Source organism: Parasteatoda tepidariorum, chromosome 9 (genome assembly GCF_982258835.1).
Source record: "Parasteatoda tepidariorum strain Cologne lab strain chromosome 9, Ptep-v5.0, whole genome shotgun sequence".
NCBI lineage: Eukaryota > Metazoa > Arthropoda > Arachnida > Araneae > Theridiidae > Parasteatoda > Parasteatoda tepidariorum.
This window is the reverse complement of record NC_141763.1, coordinates 66225628-66249288: the sequence shown is the minus strand read 5'-3', so window position 1 is coordinate 66249288 and position 23661 is coordinate 66225628. Positions and strand designations below refer to the sequence as shown.

The following is a 23661-nucleotide window of genomic DNA, read 5'->3' as shown; positions in this document are numbered from 1 at the left end:
AATTTAGTTTAAGAGTTCTTCATCATGAAAAACATGCTATTTAGAATAACACTCAGAATCGCTAAAAACACGCTATTTAGAATAATTTTCACAGTTGTTTTACCCAATCATATTTTTCTTTGCAGATTGCAATTGTTCAGGACATTCTAACTGTATTATGGCTAATAATGTACCGTAAGTATTATCAAGATATATTAAAATGAATTGAAAAATTTATGTACATTTAATAAACTGGCGAATTCATAAGCATCTCATTTTAGTGCATCAGCATGCTTAATGTGCCAATGTGTATTTGAACATATTTATCATTATTAAGTGGGAAAAAAACATATTGAGAATAATGAATTCCATAATTCATTAAAAAATTAAGATTCGAAAATTTAGAACTTTGAGAACTTATAATGGTGAATGCATTTGCAGCACGTTGTATCATATTGATATTCAAATTTATACCACCCTAATGTGAAGCCCTCTTTCTATGAGCTATTAAAGTATTTATGTATTTTATTAGTTTTAAGGTTCAGTTTTCATCAGTTTATTTTATCAGTTTATGTATCTTATCAGTTATATGTATTTTATCAGCAAAAAGGGGAGCATACAAATCAAAAAGAGACACTTTTGATATTAAAATTTAAAAATATTTTGTTATTTTGCTATACTAGTGCAAAAGTGTTTCTAATAAGAGTCAATTAAATCTATATGCACTGATCAAATTTGATTAACTTATAGAACAAAGAAAGTGAAAATTAGTAACATTTGCTCGTGTTTTATTATCACTCGAACTAATCAATACTTTTTAATTATTATTCAATTTTACAATAAAGTAAATGATACGCTTTGCATTGTTTTTAAAATGAGAAGAATTTATCATTTTTTTTTGTATAAATATTTTACGTACAAAAAATTAAAAAAAAACACAAACGAGATGTTATTTATCCTTTAATATTATAGTGAAATAAAATATTATTTTATATGATTATTAATGTTAAACATTTATAGTGAAATAAGAGCGTAATATATATAAATGTAATATTCATAATTAATATTCATTACATTTCAAGAACACTGTCCGATTATTACCTGGGTTTCACCCCGGGTATCACCTTGGTTAAGCCCATCCAGCTTCCTATTGATAGGTACTTGCTTGCCCGAGAAGTAAAAGTTGTTGGTGCTCGACGCTGACTACATGCTGTTGATCACTAAATCGAGAAGCCTTTATCTTCATGACTTTGTGACCTACAAAGGGCTGTTAAGGGAAAGCTTTACTTCATTTCCCAAAGCAGTGTTAGAGTTTTCTTTCTAAAATTCCAGTAAAACCACCGGCTGCAGTCTGTCTATCCATTTAGCTGTAAGGTTTACAGTGTGGAACACTTCTTTACCTTTACGGTTTTGAAACTGACTACTTCTTGTATAGTTAAAAAAACTGCAAACCCGTAACTATAAGTTTTTTGAAGTTATACTTCTTATGCGACTTCCAACAAGGTTGCGTTAAACGTTTAACGCTACATTTTTATTGGCCGGGAAATCGCGTGGTAGGATCCAGTTTTCCCTCATTCATTTCCATATTGTTTTGGTTCTCACTAGCATAAAAGTATTTTTCTTCTATAAATATTTTTTTAGTTTGTTTTGATACACATATAATTTAATAGGGTAGTATTTTTTATTTTCAAATTTAGTTGATAACAAATGTAAAATATGAGTGAAAACAATCCCACGGACAATGCGACAGATTTATAAGGTTATGTCAAGGTACGTCTCTTGTGAATATCAATTGATTGTTAGGTTTTCTCTTCTGAAATTACATTATGACGCATTCACATACATTATTATTAAAAATACATTTTCCAGGGCGAGGCGATGAGGCAAACACAAGCAATTCCACTGGTTCAAGAGGTCCACGAGGGAAAAATGCACAATATTACAGTGATTACAGAGCACGGAAGCGAGCGGAGCAGGAAAAAGAATAGAACTAGTGATCCTTCTACGACTGCTGATTCTTCTACAATTAACGTCGCAAACTTCTTCCGCGCGGAGGGACTCCACGCGCTATCTTTTTTCTTTTCTTTTTTTTTTTTTTACTATTTACGGCTAGCATTGTTTTAAACTAATAAAAATGAAATTCTTATGGACATTGAAATTAGGTTGTGTTAGGCTTTACGTAAGGTAATGGACACAGGAATTATGTTGTGGCTGAGATGTGTATTGTCACACTGTAAAATGTGGCTTAATTAGTTTATCTGGTTGTGCCATCTATCGTGAGAGATGTGATATATTAGACTTATTTTGTGTTAATCAGCTCCCTCTTTCCGGTGCTGCCATCTATGCGTAAATAAAAGTTTCGTATTCCTATAGTCCAGCGTCACCAATTGAGGTGTGCTACACATTGGAAATTCTTCAAGTGTTGAAGGAGTGGGAGACATATTTTGGTTTCAATGCTGGGATTCGAACCCCATTTCAGCCCTTCACGAGATTGACAGGCAAGCCGTGTTGGGTAAATTATATTCCTAGGATATACCAGAACTAAGTGAATTAATAAGGTGGTTAGTTAACCGTATTAAGTGGAAACAAGTAATAAGCGTTTTCACATTAAACAGATTGAATATTTTTTTTACGGTTATTTGACTGTTTTGGTTGAATATAGTAAAATAACAATTAAATAAATAATTATTTAGCCATTTTTTCGAGAAGTTTCCAGCAATGTATACGATGAAATGTTGACTAATAAAATATATACATAGGATCTGTTCATAAGCTCCTTTAATACACTTAAATGTTTGGATTTGAAACAAATTTAATCATTTTTAAATCTATCTCTGAACCAATAAGCTGAATAAATTGATCTGAAATCGAGAAGCGACTACATGATTTCTCGTTTATAAATTTGCTTCTCATGCCACGCTATAGCGAAAAACGAAAAATAGAGTTGCATTGTTTATTTTGCCCAAGGGTTCTACAGTTGATGGACTTCTATTTCCATTTCCAAATAAAATATCATAAAAAGGAATCCCTTACATCAAGATTCATGAAATTATTTTTCGCCCAGAAGCTTTTTAGAAAGTGAAAATTTTTTTTTTAAAAAAAGCAATGGCATTAGGCGTATTACCTTTCCTATATCTTATTTCATGGTACCTTCAAAGAAACTTTGATAAACTGTCGTAGGATAGCACATTTTCATTATATTCCTAATTGCATACAAAGAAGTGATAGGCTATTTCAAAAACACCATAATTTAATACAAAAATTTGTAGTCAACAAAAAAATCTTGACACTATTAAATACATCTGTAAATTTTCACGGTTATTTTTTTGTTCCATTGGCTTTTCGTTCAATTTTTTTTATTGGTTTTCGTTCCATTTTTTTAATTTGATTGCTTTTAATAGATTTCATTTTCTATTTGAATAATTTTTAAATCATTTAAACCATTGCTAAACTCTAGTCAATTTTTTGACTGAATTTAAATTTCTTTAAAAATTAGTCGTTGTTTTAAAAATATTATGAATTTTTAAGTTTGACTAGTTGATATTTTTGACATTTATTTCCTTTTCTTTAATTGAGAAAAACAGTTAGGGATATTCTTAAAATACATTAAATTTAAATATATGTTATAGTTAAACACGAATGGGAATTTATACGGCTTTTGGCGTACCGACTGAGGAAACACTTTTGAATTTTAAAAAAAATATTAATTTTAAAAGTTTAACTGAATGCATTACAGAATAACTATGGTAAAATAGAATTCATTGAAAATATTAATTATTTTAATTATCAATTGTTTTAAAAAATAATAATTATTGATTCCTTTAATTCAAGTATTCAATTTGTCAAAATTAATGTGTCATATTGTTATGTAATACTAAAATTTAAAAAAAAACGTTCAATTGCTGAAAATTTGATTTTAGTTTAAAAACTTCTAATCTATTCAAACAAAATGGTTCATTCTCATAGAATTTTCAAACATAATCAATCCATTTCAGATTAAAACAATGTTAAGGAACCTAAAGAAAAAAAAAACACTTTTTTAGATATAAAGAAAAACATCAAAAATATTGTGATAACCCGAAACTAAATTTATAATTTTCCACAGTCACTTTTCCCAAAATACTGTTTTTTAAAGCAATTTAGTAGACATTGATTATATAATATATATATATATATATATATATATATATATATATATATATATATATATATATATATATATATATATATATATATATATATATATATATATATATATATATATATATATATATATATATATATATATATATATATATATATATATATATATATATATATATATATATATATATATATATATATATATATATATATATATATATGCATGTGTGTGCATTTTCTTTATTCCTATTTTGCCTCATATTTAATGAAATTATTTTAACTGCTGAAAATGCAAGTAATAAAAGATATGCATGTTAAACTGTCAAAACAATTAGTTTGAAAGGAAACCAAGCATAGTTAAAGTGTAGGAATTTTTTAAAATTATAATCGTGAAGAGCTTTTTTTTTTAGTTATGAAAATTCTTTTAATTTAAGTTGTCTAAAACTATTTGCTAATAAAATAACGGTATTTTCTTATCATAAAATTATAATTTGGGAAAAACTTTATGGCATCTTATTGATATTTTGCATTATTACTATATTTTAATAAGATTAAAAACTATTTCATGTTTTGTTAAACCTTAAATTAATAATATTTAATTAGTGCTATAAACTATTAATTTTTAACTTATTACTTTTATATATTTATAATTCATATTTATAGAAATTTAACTTGAAAATACTAAAGAAATTTTTAATTGGAAAGAGGTGAACTTATAAATGGGTGGGAGTAATTTTTTGTGGCAATATTAAATTTAATTCAAAACAAGGTTTTAAAAATTACAATTAGTAAAAATTTTATTAAAAGCCAGGTTTTTTTTTTTTTTTTTTTTTTTTTTTTTTTTTTTTAGTGTGCAAATCAGGCAAGATTGGGTGTCTGACATTTATGACTTAATTGAAAATTTCAGGATATGTTCCTTATGTAAATGACTATAAAATTTGAATATCACTTTAAAAATGACCTTAAAGTATCAAATTAATTTAAAACCTGAACAACCTTCAAGGTCATTAACCTATTGACGTAGAGGAGGCACCGATGATGACTTTTTTGAAGCTCTAATTACAAGCAAAAATATTTTTTTAAAAATAAAAAACAGTCAAAAAGTGTTTTAGATTATTAAAATTATATTTGCACTAATGTATAAGATCCAAAAAATGTAGTTTGAATTTTTTTACTCGTATTCAAAAATTTATCAATAATTGATTTTTTCAAATTAAAGAAATTTCAATGATGAACAACTGTTTCTCTTAAATCTAAATAACTGCAAATAAGTTCAAATTTGAAAAAATTATTGTTTGGAACTGGGTCATGTTTGGAAGATTTGTTAACACAGAAAAAGACAATGGTTTCCCGCTATATTTCATAACTATCAATTATTAAAATGCTAAACATAATATTTTTGATTTATTTTGAGCTAATTTAATACAAAATGATGAAAGAATCATGAAAAATAAAAAAAAATTTCCACCTAAGGGTTAACTAACTTTGACAAAACTTTGGTATGAAAGAACCTTGCACAATATGGAAATCGGGCATCGGTAAAATTGGCTGAAGTCTTATAATGTTGTAGCTCATTCTATGCTGAATAAAGTCATCTTTGGGCACGATGTTGAAAACTGGCTGATTTTTGCGATATAAAATTTTTAAAATCGCACTGGAGGATAGTTTGGCCACTTTTTCACTGTTATGAATTGCTATATCTTCATATTTTGAATTGAGCGAAATTAAAAGGCCGGGATAGAATGGTTGGCAGGGTTCTGAAATTACGTTCATGAGAACGGAAATTCAAATCCAGCCGGCCGAAGACTCCTCGTGTAGTAAAATTGACTGCTGCATGTTAAATCTGTCGGGTCACAAAGTCCTCAATCCTCCCGTAACAAACTATACCTCTGGTGGTATTGAATTTGGAATTGATCGTTTTCTAGTTAAGATCAAAATTACAATCTGTGGATGAATGAATGGATGCATGAATGGGTTCGCCTTATAAACGAGTGTGACGTAAGTGTGCGGCAAAAGTTGAATTCTTGGCCGTAGATGGCCCCCCAGGAAGACAAGAACAATCGGACCTCTCGTCTTAATACATACTACAACAACGACAAACTTAAAACAAAGCGACCACCAGTGCAATTTAAACTTTTATCACTCTGAAATTAGCCATTTTTAAGCTTCGTGCCCACGATGACAACATAATAAAATTTCAGTCAATTTGACCAAAACCCATTTTTCATAAGATTTGTACAGGGGGCTTTGTTAAAAATATTTATAATTACTAATTCGATACTGATACAAAATCAATTTACAAATCTATGGTTACTGATTCAAGTTTTATACAATAAACTTTGAGGCCCGAGCCTAAGTAATTGAATACAGAAATAGTTATAAGAAAGCCGTAGATTGTTTTAAGAAATGTGATTTAGGCTCAATATGAATATCTGAAGTTAATATCCTCGTCAGAGGTGAGCTTTAGTCTCTAGGAGAGGGTTTCCCAAACTTAGGACTTTTGTGTACCCTTTCTAAATTTTTCGTAACGGTGTGTACCATTTATAAAAAAATGAATGTATTTTTTACTATAAAAAAATTGCACAAAAGTCACAACTGACTGTTGACACCACTATTTATTAATTGTTATTTCAGCAAAAAATAGCCAATTAAAAAATACGAAAAATTCATGGGTAGTTTGGTTTTTAAATAAAAATTTTTGAAATTTTCGTTTGTTGTAAGATATTTCGCTTAAGAATGTGTACCCCCGCTAAATTGTTACCGTACCCCTGGGGGTACGCGTACCACACTTTGGGAAACACTGCTCTAGGGGGATCTCTAGGCAAATGGAACAAAATATACTCTTTGCTATTTAGGCAAGCTACACAATGTTTCCCATGTAATATTTTGCGTTAAGGAGGGGAAAAAAACTCACTCAAATTGATTATATAGTATAGTTAAGAAGTTATATATTGGATTTATTCATATAAAAACAGAGAAAATTTTGATTCTTACATATTTATGCATCTGACATTGCTATCTAGGTAAGTAAGGTATTGATTTCAATGTATTTAAGCAATAGATAGGAACACAGCTCATAAACAATTTGAAAGTCATAAAAGATTTGAGTATAAAATACAGTTGTGTGCTTTTCGTACTTACCTGATTAAAACCTTTAAACTGTTAGTGAACTGTGCATGAAGTAATTTGCAAAGAAATACATTCATATACAAATATTTAAAATGAAAATGAAAATAAAAGAACTTTTACTGACCTCGCTTGAGATGCAAGTATATCAAGCCCTTAATATGAAGTAATTATACGTAGAAAACAAAAGAAAATCACAGAAAACATATAGGAATTAATAAAAAAATTGTGTAAAAAAAGGAAAGAAGAAATTAAAGACAACTAGTATAAACTTCAAAAAAATATTTAGCAAAAATTTGATTATATAACTAAAATAAATGCAATTTTTTCACTTAAGAATACATGATTTTAACAGTTTTTTTTACTAATATTTATTTGCTCAGTAAAAATAAGAAAAAGAAATATTTCCAATAAGTTTTATATACTTTAGTTCTTAGTATTTTTCATACATCTTCATTAAAATGGAAACAAAGACGCGACGAAAAAAAAATTATATAAAGGGACACATTGTCAAATCGAAATTTCCATTTATTGGACTTCAAAATAATTTTCTTAACTTTTGTATTAAAGTACTAATTCACAACATAAATTTTCGCAGAAAATTTAATTCAATCCAATAGCAATTAACTGAAAAAAAAATTTTCTAAAAATACTCCTAAATATTTCTGCGAAAGGGAGAAAAGAAACTAAAAATAGATAATTAATCTTTGAAGTGTATATATAGCTCTTGATACACTAGCAAAAAAAAGCTAAAATTATTCTATTTTTAGGCATTACGAGTCAATACTTTTCTCTGATTGCAGTATAAGAGATTATTTCCAGACACTTAACAAGGGATTTGGTGCTTGTCTATTCAATATGCCTACGCTGGTAAAAGTTTTTTAAAATTTTTTTTTAACAAATTGCTTAATTGTTTTATTAACATTTCTAATTTAATCAGACATTGCATTTTAGTTTCAATTTATCATTGATTTTGGTTTAGCTTGACATTTTAAAAACAAATCATTATCATAATTACATAAGTAAGAAGTGGCCTTTCCAACAAAGTAGTACTAAATATTAATATTTAATACGTATTAATTTTAAACAAACTGCATTTCTATATAGGGAAGCGCTTGGTGCTTTTTAAATAACCAACAAATCTTTAAGTTTCGTTCTTAATAAAGTTAACTATATAATAACTATATAAATATATAAAGTTGGACTATATGAAGTTAGCTATATTATAATAATAATAATAATAAATCAATTAGTAAAAACAATAATAAAAATAACAATAATTATAAATAAATAAATTAGTAAAATAATAATTATAATGATATTAATAACTAATAAAAAACCGATGATAATGAAATAATAATAACTTAAAATTAATAAAACAATAATAATAATGACAATTAAAATAACTAGAATAGCAGCAACTATATTATTTAGCAATAATTAAGTAATATGCGAGGTGTTCTATTATTACCCCCGCCAATATATATTTCTGAAAAATTTCGCCAAAAGAGGAGTACAAAAAATGTGCTTGTTAGAGGTCACAAATTGATTAGATATAAATGCGTTATCGAAATCTCTTGAATCACTAGTGAGGAAGGCAGATTGAAGATTGTCAAATCCAGTATGATTTCCTTGTGTACCTTGGAGTTATTTCTAATAATTTATTGTTGAGTCGAAATAAAGTTGTTTTTTATGTTTCCAGTTCCGCCTTCCTCAGTAGCGATTCATTAAGGTTTGTAGACAGTTATGATTATTTTTCGCTTAAGTAATCATTTGCAACCTTTAAAGTGTGCTCTTTTTTATTTTACGTTTGATAGGCATTCTAAACATCGATACTGAAGACGATGATTTAAAATTGTCCTTTAAATTTTATGCATAGTAATGAGGTCGTTCACCCAAAAATTTCCATATTTGATGTACAGTGTGTGAAATTAAAGACGAAACACTTTAATATTATTTGATCTAATTAATTGGATTGTTAACGAGAACTTTCGGTCTTTTACAATAACTCCTAGAAGAGAGAAGATCTCAGCATAGATCAATTTATAAGTCCGACATAGCGAGCATCAATTGTGCAATAGAGAAGGATGAAGAAAGATGTTATTACGTTCGGGCTACTAAGTTGAGTAATGAGAGGAAATACGAAAGATATCATTACGTTTGGACTACTAAAGGATCAAATTTCGAATTTATGGCAACCCGTGCTGAGGTCTTCTCTCTTCTAGGAGGTATTATCTTTCTCCTGCCTAAACTATTGGGGCAATACATTCCAGAATGTCTTGACCTATCATATTTTAAGGGTTAAGAATACAAATTTATCTGAGAAATACTTGTTTATTCAGAGTAAGAATGTTTTTGTCCTTGTTCCTTTACTTAAAGTATCGTTTGCATAAATATTTTAGCGTGCTTATTGCATCCATAGAATAATTAAATCCATTCGATAAGATTTAATAATGAAAATTTGCAAATCATTTAACCGTTCAATTTTTATTAAAAAAAATGTTTGACTCAAAAATGCTGCTGTATTCAGTGCACGCTAGAAATTTTAAATCAAATTTGTTATCATTTTCGTCTGTAACTTCATGATCGGCATAACTCGCCATTTATGGTATGAAAAATTAAAGAAGAGATACACGTCTTTTTACTGGAGAGGGTTAAGATTGCATCTCATAAGCCTCAAATTCAATCAGTAAATCGATAGCTGTTCTGTTCTTGACGATGCACAGTGCATAGATTGGAAATAAAACTGCCCTTTTTGTATATCTTATAAATCTTTGCCACAATAATTAATAAAATTTTATATTAATGTTCATACTTATGAATTTTGTTGTTCTTTTCACTATCTTGTTGCCGCCATGTTTTCCCCATCATTTTGAACTCTTGTACACATTGCTTAGAGAAAAGCTGTTTGCGGAAATGGTATAGTGGAGGAATCAGAAGAATGCGACTGTGGAACTATGGAGGTAATCATTTTTATAAACACAATTATTAGTTATCAACCTCATATACTATTAAACGTTAATTATTACGTTTGTTTGAATAATTTGAGATAACTATTATATTTCCTCTTTTTAAATCCTCCACTTATTTCAACTGGTATACTCTATAACAAAAAAATCGACGCACCAAGAAGCAATCATCCGATTGCTTTGAAATTTCGTATGCATGAAGTTTTTGAACAGATATGGCTGGAATGATGCCGACTGGGGACGTATAGTCTTTAGCGACGAATCCCGCTTCCAACTGTGTCCTGATGATCATCGAAGACTTGTTTGGAGACGCACAGGACAGAGGGGGGATCCTGCCTTCACTATTGCACGCCACACCGGCCCTCAACAAGGCATTATGGTCTGCGGTGCCATTTCCTTTGACAGCCGGACACTTACTGCACAGCGGTACGTCGACGACATCCTAAGACATGTTTTGCTACCGTTCCTTTTGCAGCGCCCTGGGCTGGTTTTTCAGCAGGACAATGCCAGACCACATACGCCACGTGTTGCTATGAACTGTCTGCAAGCTTGTCAAACTCTTCCTTGGCCTGCCAGATCACCAGATCTCTCTCCCATCGAGCATGTCTGGGATATGACGGGAAGGCGATTGCATCTGGCTCGGAATGTTGATGACGTTGTTCAACAATTGGATCGAACTTGGCAGGAAATACTGCAAGAGACCATCCGGGATCTTTATCGGTCTATGCCATGCCGTGTGGCAGCTTGTATCCAGGCTAGAGGCGGGTCAACACCTTATTGAACTTGTTACTGTAACTCTGCAGTAAATTATTCAATTGTTCTGAAATTTTAATCATTTACTATTCTGTACATTGTCTTCCTATCCACCAATTTTCGTTTCAATCGGACAACTCCTTCTTGGTGCGTCGATTTTTTTGTCATAGAGTGTATTTACTTCATTTTCATATAAATTTAGAAAAGTGTTAGTACAATATTATTATAATTTATATCGATTTCAATTGCAATTTTTATAGAAATTTCTTATTTATCTCTATGGGATACCAGCGAGTGACTTAGTGTGGGTATCACTATCCTGATTGGTTTTTGAACCGTGGAACCGTTTATGTTAGCAACTGTTCTTTCCATTCCATTTAGAGTAATCCGAGCCCGTCAAGCATCAATTCTTTTATGTAACACATTCTACATTCTTTCACAAATATTTTAATACTTTCACTATGCATTTCTTAACCCAAAGACAGACACGAAGCCTTGTAGAACATATACCCGAGAGATCCTCTTTGACATATACAAACTAATTATGCATCGAAGTTGCCAGGTACACAAAACAAAAATATATCACTGTTATAATAAAATACAATAATCAAATAATAAATCTAAGTTAAATAAATGACGCTGGCTAGGAAGAATGATATTTCAGCAATTTCGATGTACGATACGGCTGTTTAATTATCTTCACGTTAATTAACACTCTAACTTATATGAGAAACTTAGTTCAACTCATGTCATTTAGCTTATGAACGATTAGTTGTCGCTGACATCAGAGGTCACATATGGGGGTATTTGTAATCTTCTTTTTGTTCTTGAAGTGCAAGTACCCAATTGATTTCAATCTCAAATTTGATTAAACTTACATCATCATAAACATCACAAATTTATCTTAAATTTTTTTTATTAATTTCAAATATTTATTGTTAATGCTAATAACACTAACAACTTCTTTTTTTAAGAATATTGAAAAGAGTGTTAGGAAGTTTGAGATTTAGAAAGGTCTTTTTTTTATTAAGTTGTAATTACTTTTAGAATCTTCTTTTTCAAAAAACCAAGAATTATTAAAAATTAAATAATTTAAATTATTTTTAAATTGCAGGAATGTATGAAATTGGATCCTTGCTGTGATCCGGCAACATGCAAATTAATTATGCATGCTGAATGTTCGGTGGGTCCTTGCTGCAAAAATTGTAAAGTATGTAATTCTTACTATATACTTGATTATGTATTTAAAAAATTAAATTAAATTTTAAATTTTTGTTAAATTAAAATAATAGTTAAATATTTTAAAATAGTTTTGATCATCCTCTGGTTATCTAGTCAGTTAAAAAAGAAAATGAAATAGAAATGCTTGGTTTGTTACATTACCCTAAATTCTCACTCTCACCAAAAAAACATTCTTACAAAATAATTTATTCTCAACAAGTTTCAAAATGAGTTAGAATGTTTATAAGCGAATAGCTCAGCGAAGTAAGAATGGCTATAAAGTTATATTTTCTGCTGAATTCCAGCTAAAACATTTCCGGCGTCTGTTGATCTTCTTCTCAGATTACACCATGCTATTTCAGTAAATGTTTCAAAGATTTCCTTAATTGGTGGCTCCATCTATTGATACAGATTGTAAACAAATTTGAAACTTGGTGAGAAAAATATCTCATACTTTTAGCAGTACATGAGAAATTATACGTTCATGTTTCTTTTTTATTTATTTACTTTATTTTGTATTTTATTTATTTATTTCAGTTTTTCAAATTGCCTGTCGCGTTTGACACACCGGAATGTAGTGATAGATTCTTGTAAATTCATTCATTGTAAGTCTATTGCATTCTTGTAAACCTTGCAGTGTCCAAACAAATTAGGGAAAAGAGCCAAAATAACTTTTACTGTTTCATAACATAATGTTATATTACAATATAGAAAACTCTAAACTTATAGTCCGAAATGTATCTTTCTAAAGAGAAAATATCTAGTTCGATATCTTGTGCTATGTCTTTAGAGCAAATCCTGCACGTGAATAGAAAATGCTCGAACTATTGTAAAAATGTCTCTTTTTTTAATATATATTTTCAGAAATATAATGTATTTCACAGGAAATCAGCCCTTAACTAAATTAACCCAAATATATCTTCCATAACTTGTAAAATTCATTCAATATCTAAATCAAAATTTTTTGCAAGCCCTAAACGTGTTTGCCTGAATTTTTAAAAAAATATTCTTTATAAAAATTTATATACTTTCTGATACAATAAAATACTGATATATAATTTGAATTTTGTGTTGCGGAAACATCACTGCAATATTGTAAAATATTAATATAATATTAGTGATAATAAGAGCTATTATGTTAAGTTAATTTATAGATAATTTTATAAATAAGAGTAGCGAATTTATTTTTACGTTATTTCAGATGTTTTGAACTAGATAAAAAGTAAATTATTCCAACAGCTATAAAAAATGTATTTAAATTTTGTTAGTTTAAATTGAGAATGCAACATAGTTACAATAGTTACATAGTTACAACATAGTTAACAACAGTAAAAACAGTTGAAAATTACCATAGTTAAATTTTCGTAAGTGCAAAATCAAAACAAAAAAATTCAATTTTCAAATTTATTTAAATTTAATTAGTTTAAATTAAGAGTGTTACATCAGTCAACAACAATAAAAAGTAATAACAGTTGAAAATTACCACAGCTAAATCTTCGTATAAGTACAGAATCGGAAAAAAGATTCAAATAAAATTAAATCTCGTCACACTCTACAAGAGGCAATTTTATTTTATTTTAACTACATGTTTTTGATAATATCAAAGATATATTTTAAAAATGCTTAAAGCTGATAAATATCTATTTTTAGAAAACAAACTCCTGAATGTGTACTTGATCATCCTTTTTGCATGGTAACGAAAAGTTATAGTATATGTTGTAATTAATAATGTTACCATCATCATTATCATTATATATTTATAGAGCATAATGATTTATTCTTTGAGTTTATAAATTTTCTTAATATATGATTGATCGTAATCAAGTACATTACCGTGAAACCGTGGTTTTGGTCATGAAACTTGTAAAATCATTGTTTGCTACCGATCGTTAAGCAATATTTATGATTATGTTCAAACAATTAACTCCATAAACTATTTTTGCCACTTAACTATAAATATCAGCGTATAATGTAATTTCAGGACCACGGGTGCGTTTTACACGATCTGTTATGGCTTCAACTACTTCCCGATGTTTTATTCTAAATGTTTCCCAATTGTCAAGCGTTGCAATTTCTTGAAAATATTCAACCATGTAGTTTATAGCGATTCTCCTCAGGGTAAAATCGCGATACTTTTCAGCTAGAGAAAATATATTGAATACAATATTTTTATCTAGAAGTTTTGGCAGTATGTCTTTTGCACGATCCGTTAATTCCTTGTCTATGCCTAGACGTAGTTTGTCGAGTGATTCTTCAACTTCTGTAAAATTTTCCACCATGTACTGTAAGGCGGCTTCTCTCAAATCAGAATCTTGTTGCTTTTGTGCTAGGATATACATGTCACATACATTATTACTCGTTATTCGAATCCTCAGCATATCCCCGCATCTCTTTTCTAAGCCCAACCTCAAATATCGAGAAATAGACTCTTCATTAAATTTAAAATGATCAAGAGTCAGTGTTCGATCTGTCTCTCTTGTCGAGCAATGAAAATCAGTATCAAGCAATAAGTAAAAAATCATGTCAACCAAAGTTGCAACCACACCGGTTCTTTCGCATAAGCCCACGAATGAGTGCATCATTAGAAAATAGGGTGACGACTCCCCACATACATCCAAAAATCTTTCTACTGCTTTCAAAACTTCTAGTTTATCTTTTCCTCTTTGAAAGAGAGCGTTTAGGTTCGTATGATTAAGCGAGTCGATACCTTTCGGTAAAAGTTCTAAAAAGGTACATTTTATATCACATTGTAAGGTCAACCTACCGTTACCACCTTGCAACAACCTATCTTCAGTCAAAAGATCTGATGTTAGTAAGAATTCTCTGTTCAGGTATCTGTCAATACCAAAAGCAAGTCTATGATTCTCTCGTCCAGATGTCACCACAATTGTTTGCGAAAATCGGAGATTCCTGTCAACATCCACCAAAGATATTGTTCCATTAATTGTCAATGAATTAGTTGGGAAATAACTTTTCATGTCATTTTTCTCGGCGAATTCAAAAGAAATCATACCCCTGTTTGTTTCGTTAACACCGTCAGGGTAACACAACAAGTCAAAATAATGAGTAAATGTTTCTGGCCCACAGTTCTCTTTCCATATTTCACTTGAATCCATCTGCCTGAGTCTAATGAATCCTCCACAAGTTAAGGGTTCGTTTAGATTTGAAACAGGAATCTCATAATGAATAACCCATTCACAGTAGCAATTATAATAGTCTAAATCATTATATGATAAGGATTTAGACCATTTCGAAAGTTTAAGAAGATCCATTATAACTATTGCCATTTCTGGACGCACCATTTTAAGTATCTTCCAATTTGGTAGTTCTCTGATTTCCAGAAAATTTTCTTCCATGTACTTGATTACTGCTTCTCTCAATTCAAAATCTTTTTGATTTTCTGCTAGGTCTACCATGTTGAATATATTATTTTTGATGCTATGATTTTGTCCCGACGCAATCATGCATTTTGCAAGATTTGTCAGCTCTTTCCTTATTTCTGGACATTTCGCTTTAAATTCCAATAACTGTGACTCACTTATTTCAGAGAAATGCTCCAACATATACCTGATGACGGCTTCTTTCAAATCAAAATCTCTTTGCTTTACAGCAAAAGATAAGATAACAGTGACAAAATAAATCTGTAGTTTAGACGTCAACATGACTTTTGCATGATCTCTTAGTTCTTTCACTAGTCCCGGACGTTCTTTTTCGAACATTTTTCCTACAAATCTGAAACCTAGATAATATTTCACTAAGTAGTCAAAAATGGATGCTCTCAAATCAAAATCTCCTTGCCTTTCTGCCAAAGACAGCATATTACACATATGGAATATATTCATTTTACGAAAACCTTCTGAATCGAGCATCTGCTTTGCATGATCTGTTAATTCTTTTGCTATTTCTGGCAGTTCCTTCTCGAGAATGTTCCAACTGAAATCAGCTTCTACTTCTCGAAAATGTGTTATCATATACCTTGCAGCGTCTTGTCTCAAATCAAAATCGTCAAGCATTTCTGCTAAAATGAACAAATAGCATACTATGTTACATCCAAGAAGTCGATGCGTCAACAACTCTCTGCACCTCTGCTCCATAACTGAGACCAAACTTGGAGCCAAAAAATCTTCAGTTACACTAAAAGGATCCCGGATCAATTTTTCAACAATTATTTGCAAATTATCCCTATGGAATACCGTGTCTAGAAACGTATAACAAACTATATCAGTTAGAAATTCAATCACGTTATTAGATAATTCCCTTTTCTCCATAAATTGGTGCATTTTTTGAAAATATGGCGAATCATTTCCCCATATTTTCATAAGTGTTTTAAAACGTTTAGGAATGTCAACTTCTTCCAGTCCACCTTGCAACATTTGAAAATAACCATCTAATGGTTCGTGGTTAATTGAAGCTGTGCCTTTCGGTAAGAGTTCAAGGAAAATAAACGTTACTTCACACCGCAAAATCAGCTTGCTATGGTCATTCAAGAGTTCATTTTCATTGTAAATATCGGACGCAAGTAAGAGTTTTCTGTCACAGTATCTATCAATACCAAAAGAAATTATGCTTTCGTCACGCTTTACTTTAGCTACAAACGATTTTGGAAATTTGTATTTTCCTTCTTTGTCCACCAGAGAGATCTCTCCATTGATTGTTTGCATGCGAGCGTATGCATTAGATATGAAACTAATTCTTAAATCCTTTTTCTGAAAAAATCGAAAAGAAATCATACCTTTATTTTCCGTATTATTTCCGTCAGGATAACACAACAGGTCAAAATAATGCGAAAATCCTTTGGACTCAAAGGTGTGGTTTCCAATTTTTATTTCATTCTTACTCGGGTATTCGAGACGAATATTGCTTCCGCAGGGTGAGGGTACATTTAGATGTGAAACTGGAAGCTCATAGAGTATAACCCATTCGCTATAGCTGCAAAAATATGCATATTCTAAATCTGAGTTTTCGTCGTTGCTTTCTTCCATCATTCTCAACAAAGAATATATATTTTCTTAATAAAAATGTGACATAGAAAAGGTAGAAGTACTTCACAAAACGTTCTGAAAGTCTCTTATCGAATTATTTGTTATCTTTCTGTAAATTTATCTTTTTAATTCAATTCTAGATAAATGAAGCAGGCAAGTGATAATACATTTTATTTATGGATATCTTTGATGATATGTTTATGATATCAAAAAAGAAAAAAAATCTCAGGTTAGACATTCATGTACAGTGAGCAAACAATGAACGAAACACTTAGAATATATTGATCTAATGATCGAATTTCCGCGTACTATGACACAATCTAAATGGCTTAAATATCTTAGTTAGAGCAGACAATATTTTAAGTTACGAAATCAGACATATAAACTTATTTTTTCTAAAGAAACATGCCTTTTTTCGACGGATAATGATTCCCGATCCCAAAATTTTCGGGAGCAGCCACAATCTGGGGTATATCATCTCAATAGTTTTTCAGTTAATGAGCGGTCGAAAGCTTTGATCACTTAATGCTAATTTAAATTTTCGCATATTACACCATGTTTCGAGACCATTTTAAGCGAATTAAGAACATTTTTGCACACAATTATAAAATTTGTTTTTTTTAAAGGTAATACGAAAAATATTTTATTATTCTTTTATATAATAAAAGTCGGAAATTTTTTGAATTGTAAGGTATACAGGATTTTACTCCATTTTATATGCAATTTTATAATAATGAAATACAAAATTCTAGTGAGATCAGTCGAATAGTTTTCCAGAAATTAAATTTTAAATATCTGATTCTTTTTTGATTTTTTTAATGAATTTCTCGCAAACTATTCACACGAATTCATGAAAAATTAGTATTTCGCGTCATAAAATTACATTCTTTAAAAACAGCTTGTTTCAAATAAGAATGGTATTTAAGTGTAATATATTCTATTATAATTGCAATTTAAATTATAATTACCATTTAAATTATAATTACAATTTAAATTATAATTACAATTTAAATTATAATTACAATTTGAGTTATAATTACAATTTAAATTATAATTACAATTTAAATTACAATTACAATTTAAATTATAATTAAAATTTAAATTATAATTATAATAATTAAATAATAATAATTAAATAATAAAATAATTAATAAAAAATAATTAATAAAAAATAATTAATAAAAAATAATTAATAAAAAATAATTAATAAAAAATAATTAATAAAAAATAAGTTATAATTATAATAATTTAAAAGTTATAATTTATAGCTAATGATTATAATTTATTTATAATTGCAATATTGAATTATAATTTTCGCAGCTCCTTTCCCCAGATCATTTATGTCGATCATCTAGAGGTGAATGTGATATTCCCGAATTTTGCGATGGTAAAATAGGACAGGTAAGTTAAAATTCAATTTCTATTAAATACATTAAGAGCGGGGCAAATATTAAGAATTTATTGATACTACTACTATTATTATTCATGATTTGTTATTCTTTTTTTTTTAAATTATAAATTTGGGCAAATATTAAGTAGACGACTCGGGGATGCGATTATTTGTGCAACTTAAAGGTTTATCGATGGAAAAAAAATCGTTGTAAATTGTGCACTTAACCTAGACTCAAAAAAATAATCATGACACTGGAAAGGTTCATTGCTTATTTATTTTATTCATTTATTTTTATTTCTGATAACAAGTTAGTTAGGATCTAAAATTGACGACAATATGTAATACTTAATGTGACGATGTAATTCTAATGTGACGATATGTCACATTAAACTACTTTTATCTTCATGAAATCTTTAGTGTAAAGAGATATCCTACGAATTTATTTTAAAATAGAGCAATAGTACCTCAAAATACAGCATTTATTATATCTTGTAAGTACTTTTTATTATAATACTTCAATGTATAAAAATCTTTTTTGTTAACTTTGCTTATTGGTTATTATGGCTTAAATAATATATAAAAACGTCACTCCTCACTTTATGTGAAACATGCAGAAGCTTTATATATATATATATATATATATATATATATATATATATATATATATATATATATATATATATATATATATATATATATATATATATATATATATATATATATATATATATATATATATATATATATATATATATATATATATAAATATATATATACTTGTTCTTCTTCTTGGACACTGCAGCCTATAACAGGCCAATTCCTTCCCAAGAAGTGTTCGTTATCTTGATCTATTCTGTGCCATGGCTTTCCAGATAGTTATTCCTATTATCTTTAGGTCCTTCTCAACTGCGTCCAGCCACCTAGTCAGTGAACGACCCCTTTTTCTTGTACTTTCTAGTTTAAAAAAAGTTACTTTTTTTTTCTTCATATGTATATATATATGAAGAACTCAATGTGTGTAATAACTCAATGTGTAATATATGAGTGTGTAATATATGAGGAACTCAATGTGTAATATGGAAAATTTCAGAGGAGGACTGGTGGTATATTTTTTTAATATGTGCATCTATTAAAATTACATTAATACTTGATTTCACTGACTGCAGTTGGAAATTGGAAATTGTTCTTTAATTTCTAACATTTAAAACGTTTGACTTCGATCGCGTTAATTAGAAAATAGGAATGAAATAAATTTTCTGAAGAAAAAAAATGGTGTCATTCGAGACATGTAAGTAGCTTAAATTTATTTTATAAAATCGTATTACAGGAAAACTAAATTAATTACCAAAAGCGAAGCAAAACTTCAAGAAACTAAAATCATTATCCTCCTCGAAGCTCCAACAAAATCGCCGGAAATATGTATTAGCAAAAAAGTGTAATGAATATTTAAGTGGCTTAAATCTAAAAATACATTAAAGATAAAAATACGAGTTTAATTAGCTGTTTTAAAATCTTGTCTTACAGATCCTTTATGAATAAATAATAATCTTATCTTTGTTTGGAATATCTTATAAATCAAAACGAAGTGAACTTATTTTAAAACTAATATGTTTATTTTAATTAATAGAATATTAGTTCAAAGGACTTTATGGTTTTTAATAATATCTGTTTTAATGCTGTTCGAATTATCCAATTCATGAAATTCAGTTTAAAAAAGCTTGAAATAAATAGAGGAAAGCTATTAAAATTTTACATTAATTCAGAGTATTAAACGTATTTCTTTATAATATTTTTGAAAAACGTCAATTTGGAAAAAAAGTAATTTGCATATAGAGTCATTATTTTAAAACAACAGACCTACATTAGAACTTTAATATAGTAAAATATACTGTAAAATAATATTTATAGAGTCGACCAAATAATTTTCAAAAACAGAAAATCTTTTATGTATATAATTAGGAAGGGAAAACTAAACAAATTTTCTTTCGACAACTACATTCCTACCCGGAGAAAAAATAATGGTAAAATTACCGTACTGTATGGTAAAGACATTCCTGATTCGAAAACAAACAAACATAATTTTGGAAATAAAACTATAATTTACGGTATTTAAACCATTCTTATGGTAAGTTTCCGCTCACGTGGGAGCGGCTTACGGGAAATTCTGGTTTTCAGAATTATTATTCCATTGCTATAGATGGAATGAAACATACAATTTTGTGATGAGTAAAAAAAACTTTTTTTTTCATTTATCCTATGGTAATTAGAGATCTTTATACACAAATAACCTGGAATCTTAGGAAGGTTATGAAGGTTTTACATGCAGACTGTAATGCAAAACATACATAGAGAAAAAAATTCCAGTAAAATTACTATACCGTGTGCAAAGACAGGGAAATAAATTATAATTCTGGTAATAAAACCAAAATATACTCTATTTAAGCCATTCATATGGTATTATGGTTACCGTTTCCATTAATGCGGTATTTTATTATTATAAATAATTATTATATAATTATTTATAATAATATATTAATAAAGTAATAATAATAATTATATATTTGTTTAGATTTTTATTAAATTAATTACAAAAGTATTTCAAACAAAATATAATAATAGATTTTTTTAATTTTATTTCCGTCATTGAGCAGAAATGTAATTATTTTTAGAAATTATAACATCATTCCATTTTATATTTTATTTTATTTTATAACCATCGTTGAACAGCTGATCTAATTTTAGGATTACGCCTATTAATGTTCAATTCCGTAGCCTTGTGATTTTGAACCCAATCTAGAAGACAAGGAAACTCTTGGATCAAGTATTGGGAAAAATTAGTTCAACGTGGAGGAAGTTTTGATAGAACTAACATAATACTTTACACGGAGATCAAAGTCACGAAAGCCTCCCACGGTTAGTCCGACGGCAAGGGGACTCTAATCCATTATGCGTCTACCACTAAGGATATTTTATACCAGCACTGCGGCCGGTGCGAGCCGGTTACGGAATTCGTTTCGTCCAGCCATCACTAGGACTCGATCCCGGTCCACCTCATTACAATGCGAAAGCTCCATCTCCTCAGCAACCACGGCTCAATTTCTTTCAATTAACATAAATCTGCTTTCAGAGAATGTACGCTGAGCGAAAAAAAAAACTATAATTATTTGACTTTATTATGGTTTTTTTAAATAAACGTCTTCTTCATGTGGTCATATTACATTTCATCGAAAAAAGTCATTATTAATTAATCGACTATCTTTAATTGTTTCAGAATACAAATTATAAATGTTATAATTTTCTTAACTTTAGTTCGTTACCTCAAGACATGTCAGGGGCTAATTTTTTTCACACCATCCTAAATTTCATTAATAAAATAGGAAAATAAAAAATTTTTGAAAAACTTTTATTTGATGTGCATTGCGCCAAGTAAATTAATTTAAAAATTCATCTACATAATAGAAGCAACGTGTTTGCTTAAAAATTTTATTCTAGAACAACGTTAGTTATATTAAATAAACTATTTATTTTTTAACGTATCCATACAGTTTTAGCGTGAATAAATAGATGAATATGTTGTTTTCAAAATAAATAACAAATGAACTAACAAATGTAATTATTTTACTGCTTTTCAAATAAACTTGAACAGTTTTTTTCAAAATGAAAAACTCTGAAATGATATTTATTTCAACAATATTTATAGTAACAGCACGTTCGCTTTAATTATTTGTCTTTGTTCACTTCAAATGTATAGTGAGCAAGAAGAGAAAAAAGAATATCACACTGAATAACTTTTATTTCAATGATCGGATTATTTACATGAAATTACCATTAGATGAACAGATTTTATAATTATGTTCAAAAAGTGTTTGGTTTGCTTAAAAACTTCTTGAAATTTATAAAAAGTAAAATTGGAATTAGCAAGACCAAACTTTTGACGGCTTTTTTGACTAAACTGCTACGGAACCATATTTGTCAGATTGCAGCTACCTACATATTTTGATAGTCAAAAAACAAAATCTCTCGGGGAAAAAAAGGATCCTTATAAAAAAGTGTTTTTGTATTTAGTTCCGTAGTTTAGTTAATAGTTAGAACGAATTAATTAGTATATCTGAGATCAAAAGTTGCTTAGACTGGTATCTTTTTTTATTCATCACTGTGCGGATACTTTCAATGAACTGATGAAAGATGATTGCGCATAATCTTTTTATGATTGCCCATGAAACCAATTTAAACACTTCATTTGTAATCACGCTCTATACTAGAATCTGAAACCATTAAAAACGAAAGATAAAGTTTTAAAGTTTATAATTTTAGTTTTTGATTCACAAAAGTATATATTAAATGTTATTTGGAAGAAAAGAAAGATTCACATTTTAAGCAATCTTTTGCGGAGGATACGGACATTCTGACCAGGTAAACATTTTAATACAAGACGTTTTTTTGAAAATGAGAAAATTTTATTTCGAAATTAATATTTTTTTTCTTTTACAGCGACAAAAATTTCAAAAACCTTCGGATTAAAATTTGCCCTATAATAAGATAAACTAATCTGTAAATAGTATATTTGAAGATAGATTCAGTATTTTCCAGAAAAAGGTAAACAAAATTTAGCTATTTTAACATGCACTGGTATAAAACATTCATATCTCCTTACAGTATTATAAAGAGATCTTTCTCTTAAACTTTTCGATTTTTTTAGTGCATTTGAAAAAAATAATATAAATAATTAACTAATTTTCGATCTCTTACAACCCAAGTAATGGTATATAAATTACGCATTAAACATTAAAAGTCACCCCCGCTTCAAGAAGAAAAAAATCTTATGAATTGATAATGGTTTTGTTAACTAAACATTCGTAATTTAATACAACTAACTTTTGTACATTTTTGCAGTGCCCAGAAGATTTGTTTAAAAGAAATGGAGCTGTCTGCTCTTCAGGACTTGGATATTGTTTTGAAGGATTATGTCCTGTTTTAAGAAACCAGTGTCAAGACATCTGGGGTGGAGGTAGTTAATTTATTTTTACAAAGTATCTAAAACTTTTTTCTTTCTTAATCCTGGAAAACTAATCTTAAAGCAGCGTTACTTTGTACT

At 28.8% G+C, this 23661-nt stretch overlaps 1 protein-coding gene across 1 annotated transcript in view; it reads left to right on the top strand.

Moving 5' to 3' along the window:
- LOC107447116 (zinc metalloproteinase-disintegrin-like VLAIP-B) overlaps nucleotides 1-23661 on the top strand; it is a 94150-nt gene that overhangs the window by 53776 nt on the left and 16713 nt on the right. The window contains exons 14-19 of the mRNA XM_087152042.1: nucleotides 126-174; nucleotides 8019-8118; nucleotides 10146-10211; nucleotides 12085-12180; nucleotides 18494-18574; nucleotides 23460-23574. Coding sequence (XP_087008168.1) covers nucleotides 126-174; nucleotides 8019-8118; nucleotides 10146-10211; nucleotides 12085-12180; nucleotides 18494-18574; nucleotides 23460-23574 — 507 coding nt within the window. The remainder of the gene's footprint in view (nucleotides 1-125; nucleotides 175-8018; nucleotides 8119-10145; nucleotides 10212-12084; nucleotides 12181-18493; nucleotides 18575-23459; nucleotides 23575-23661) is intronic.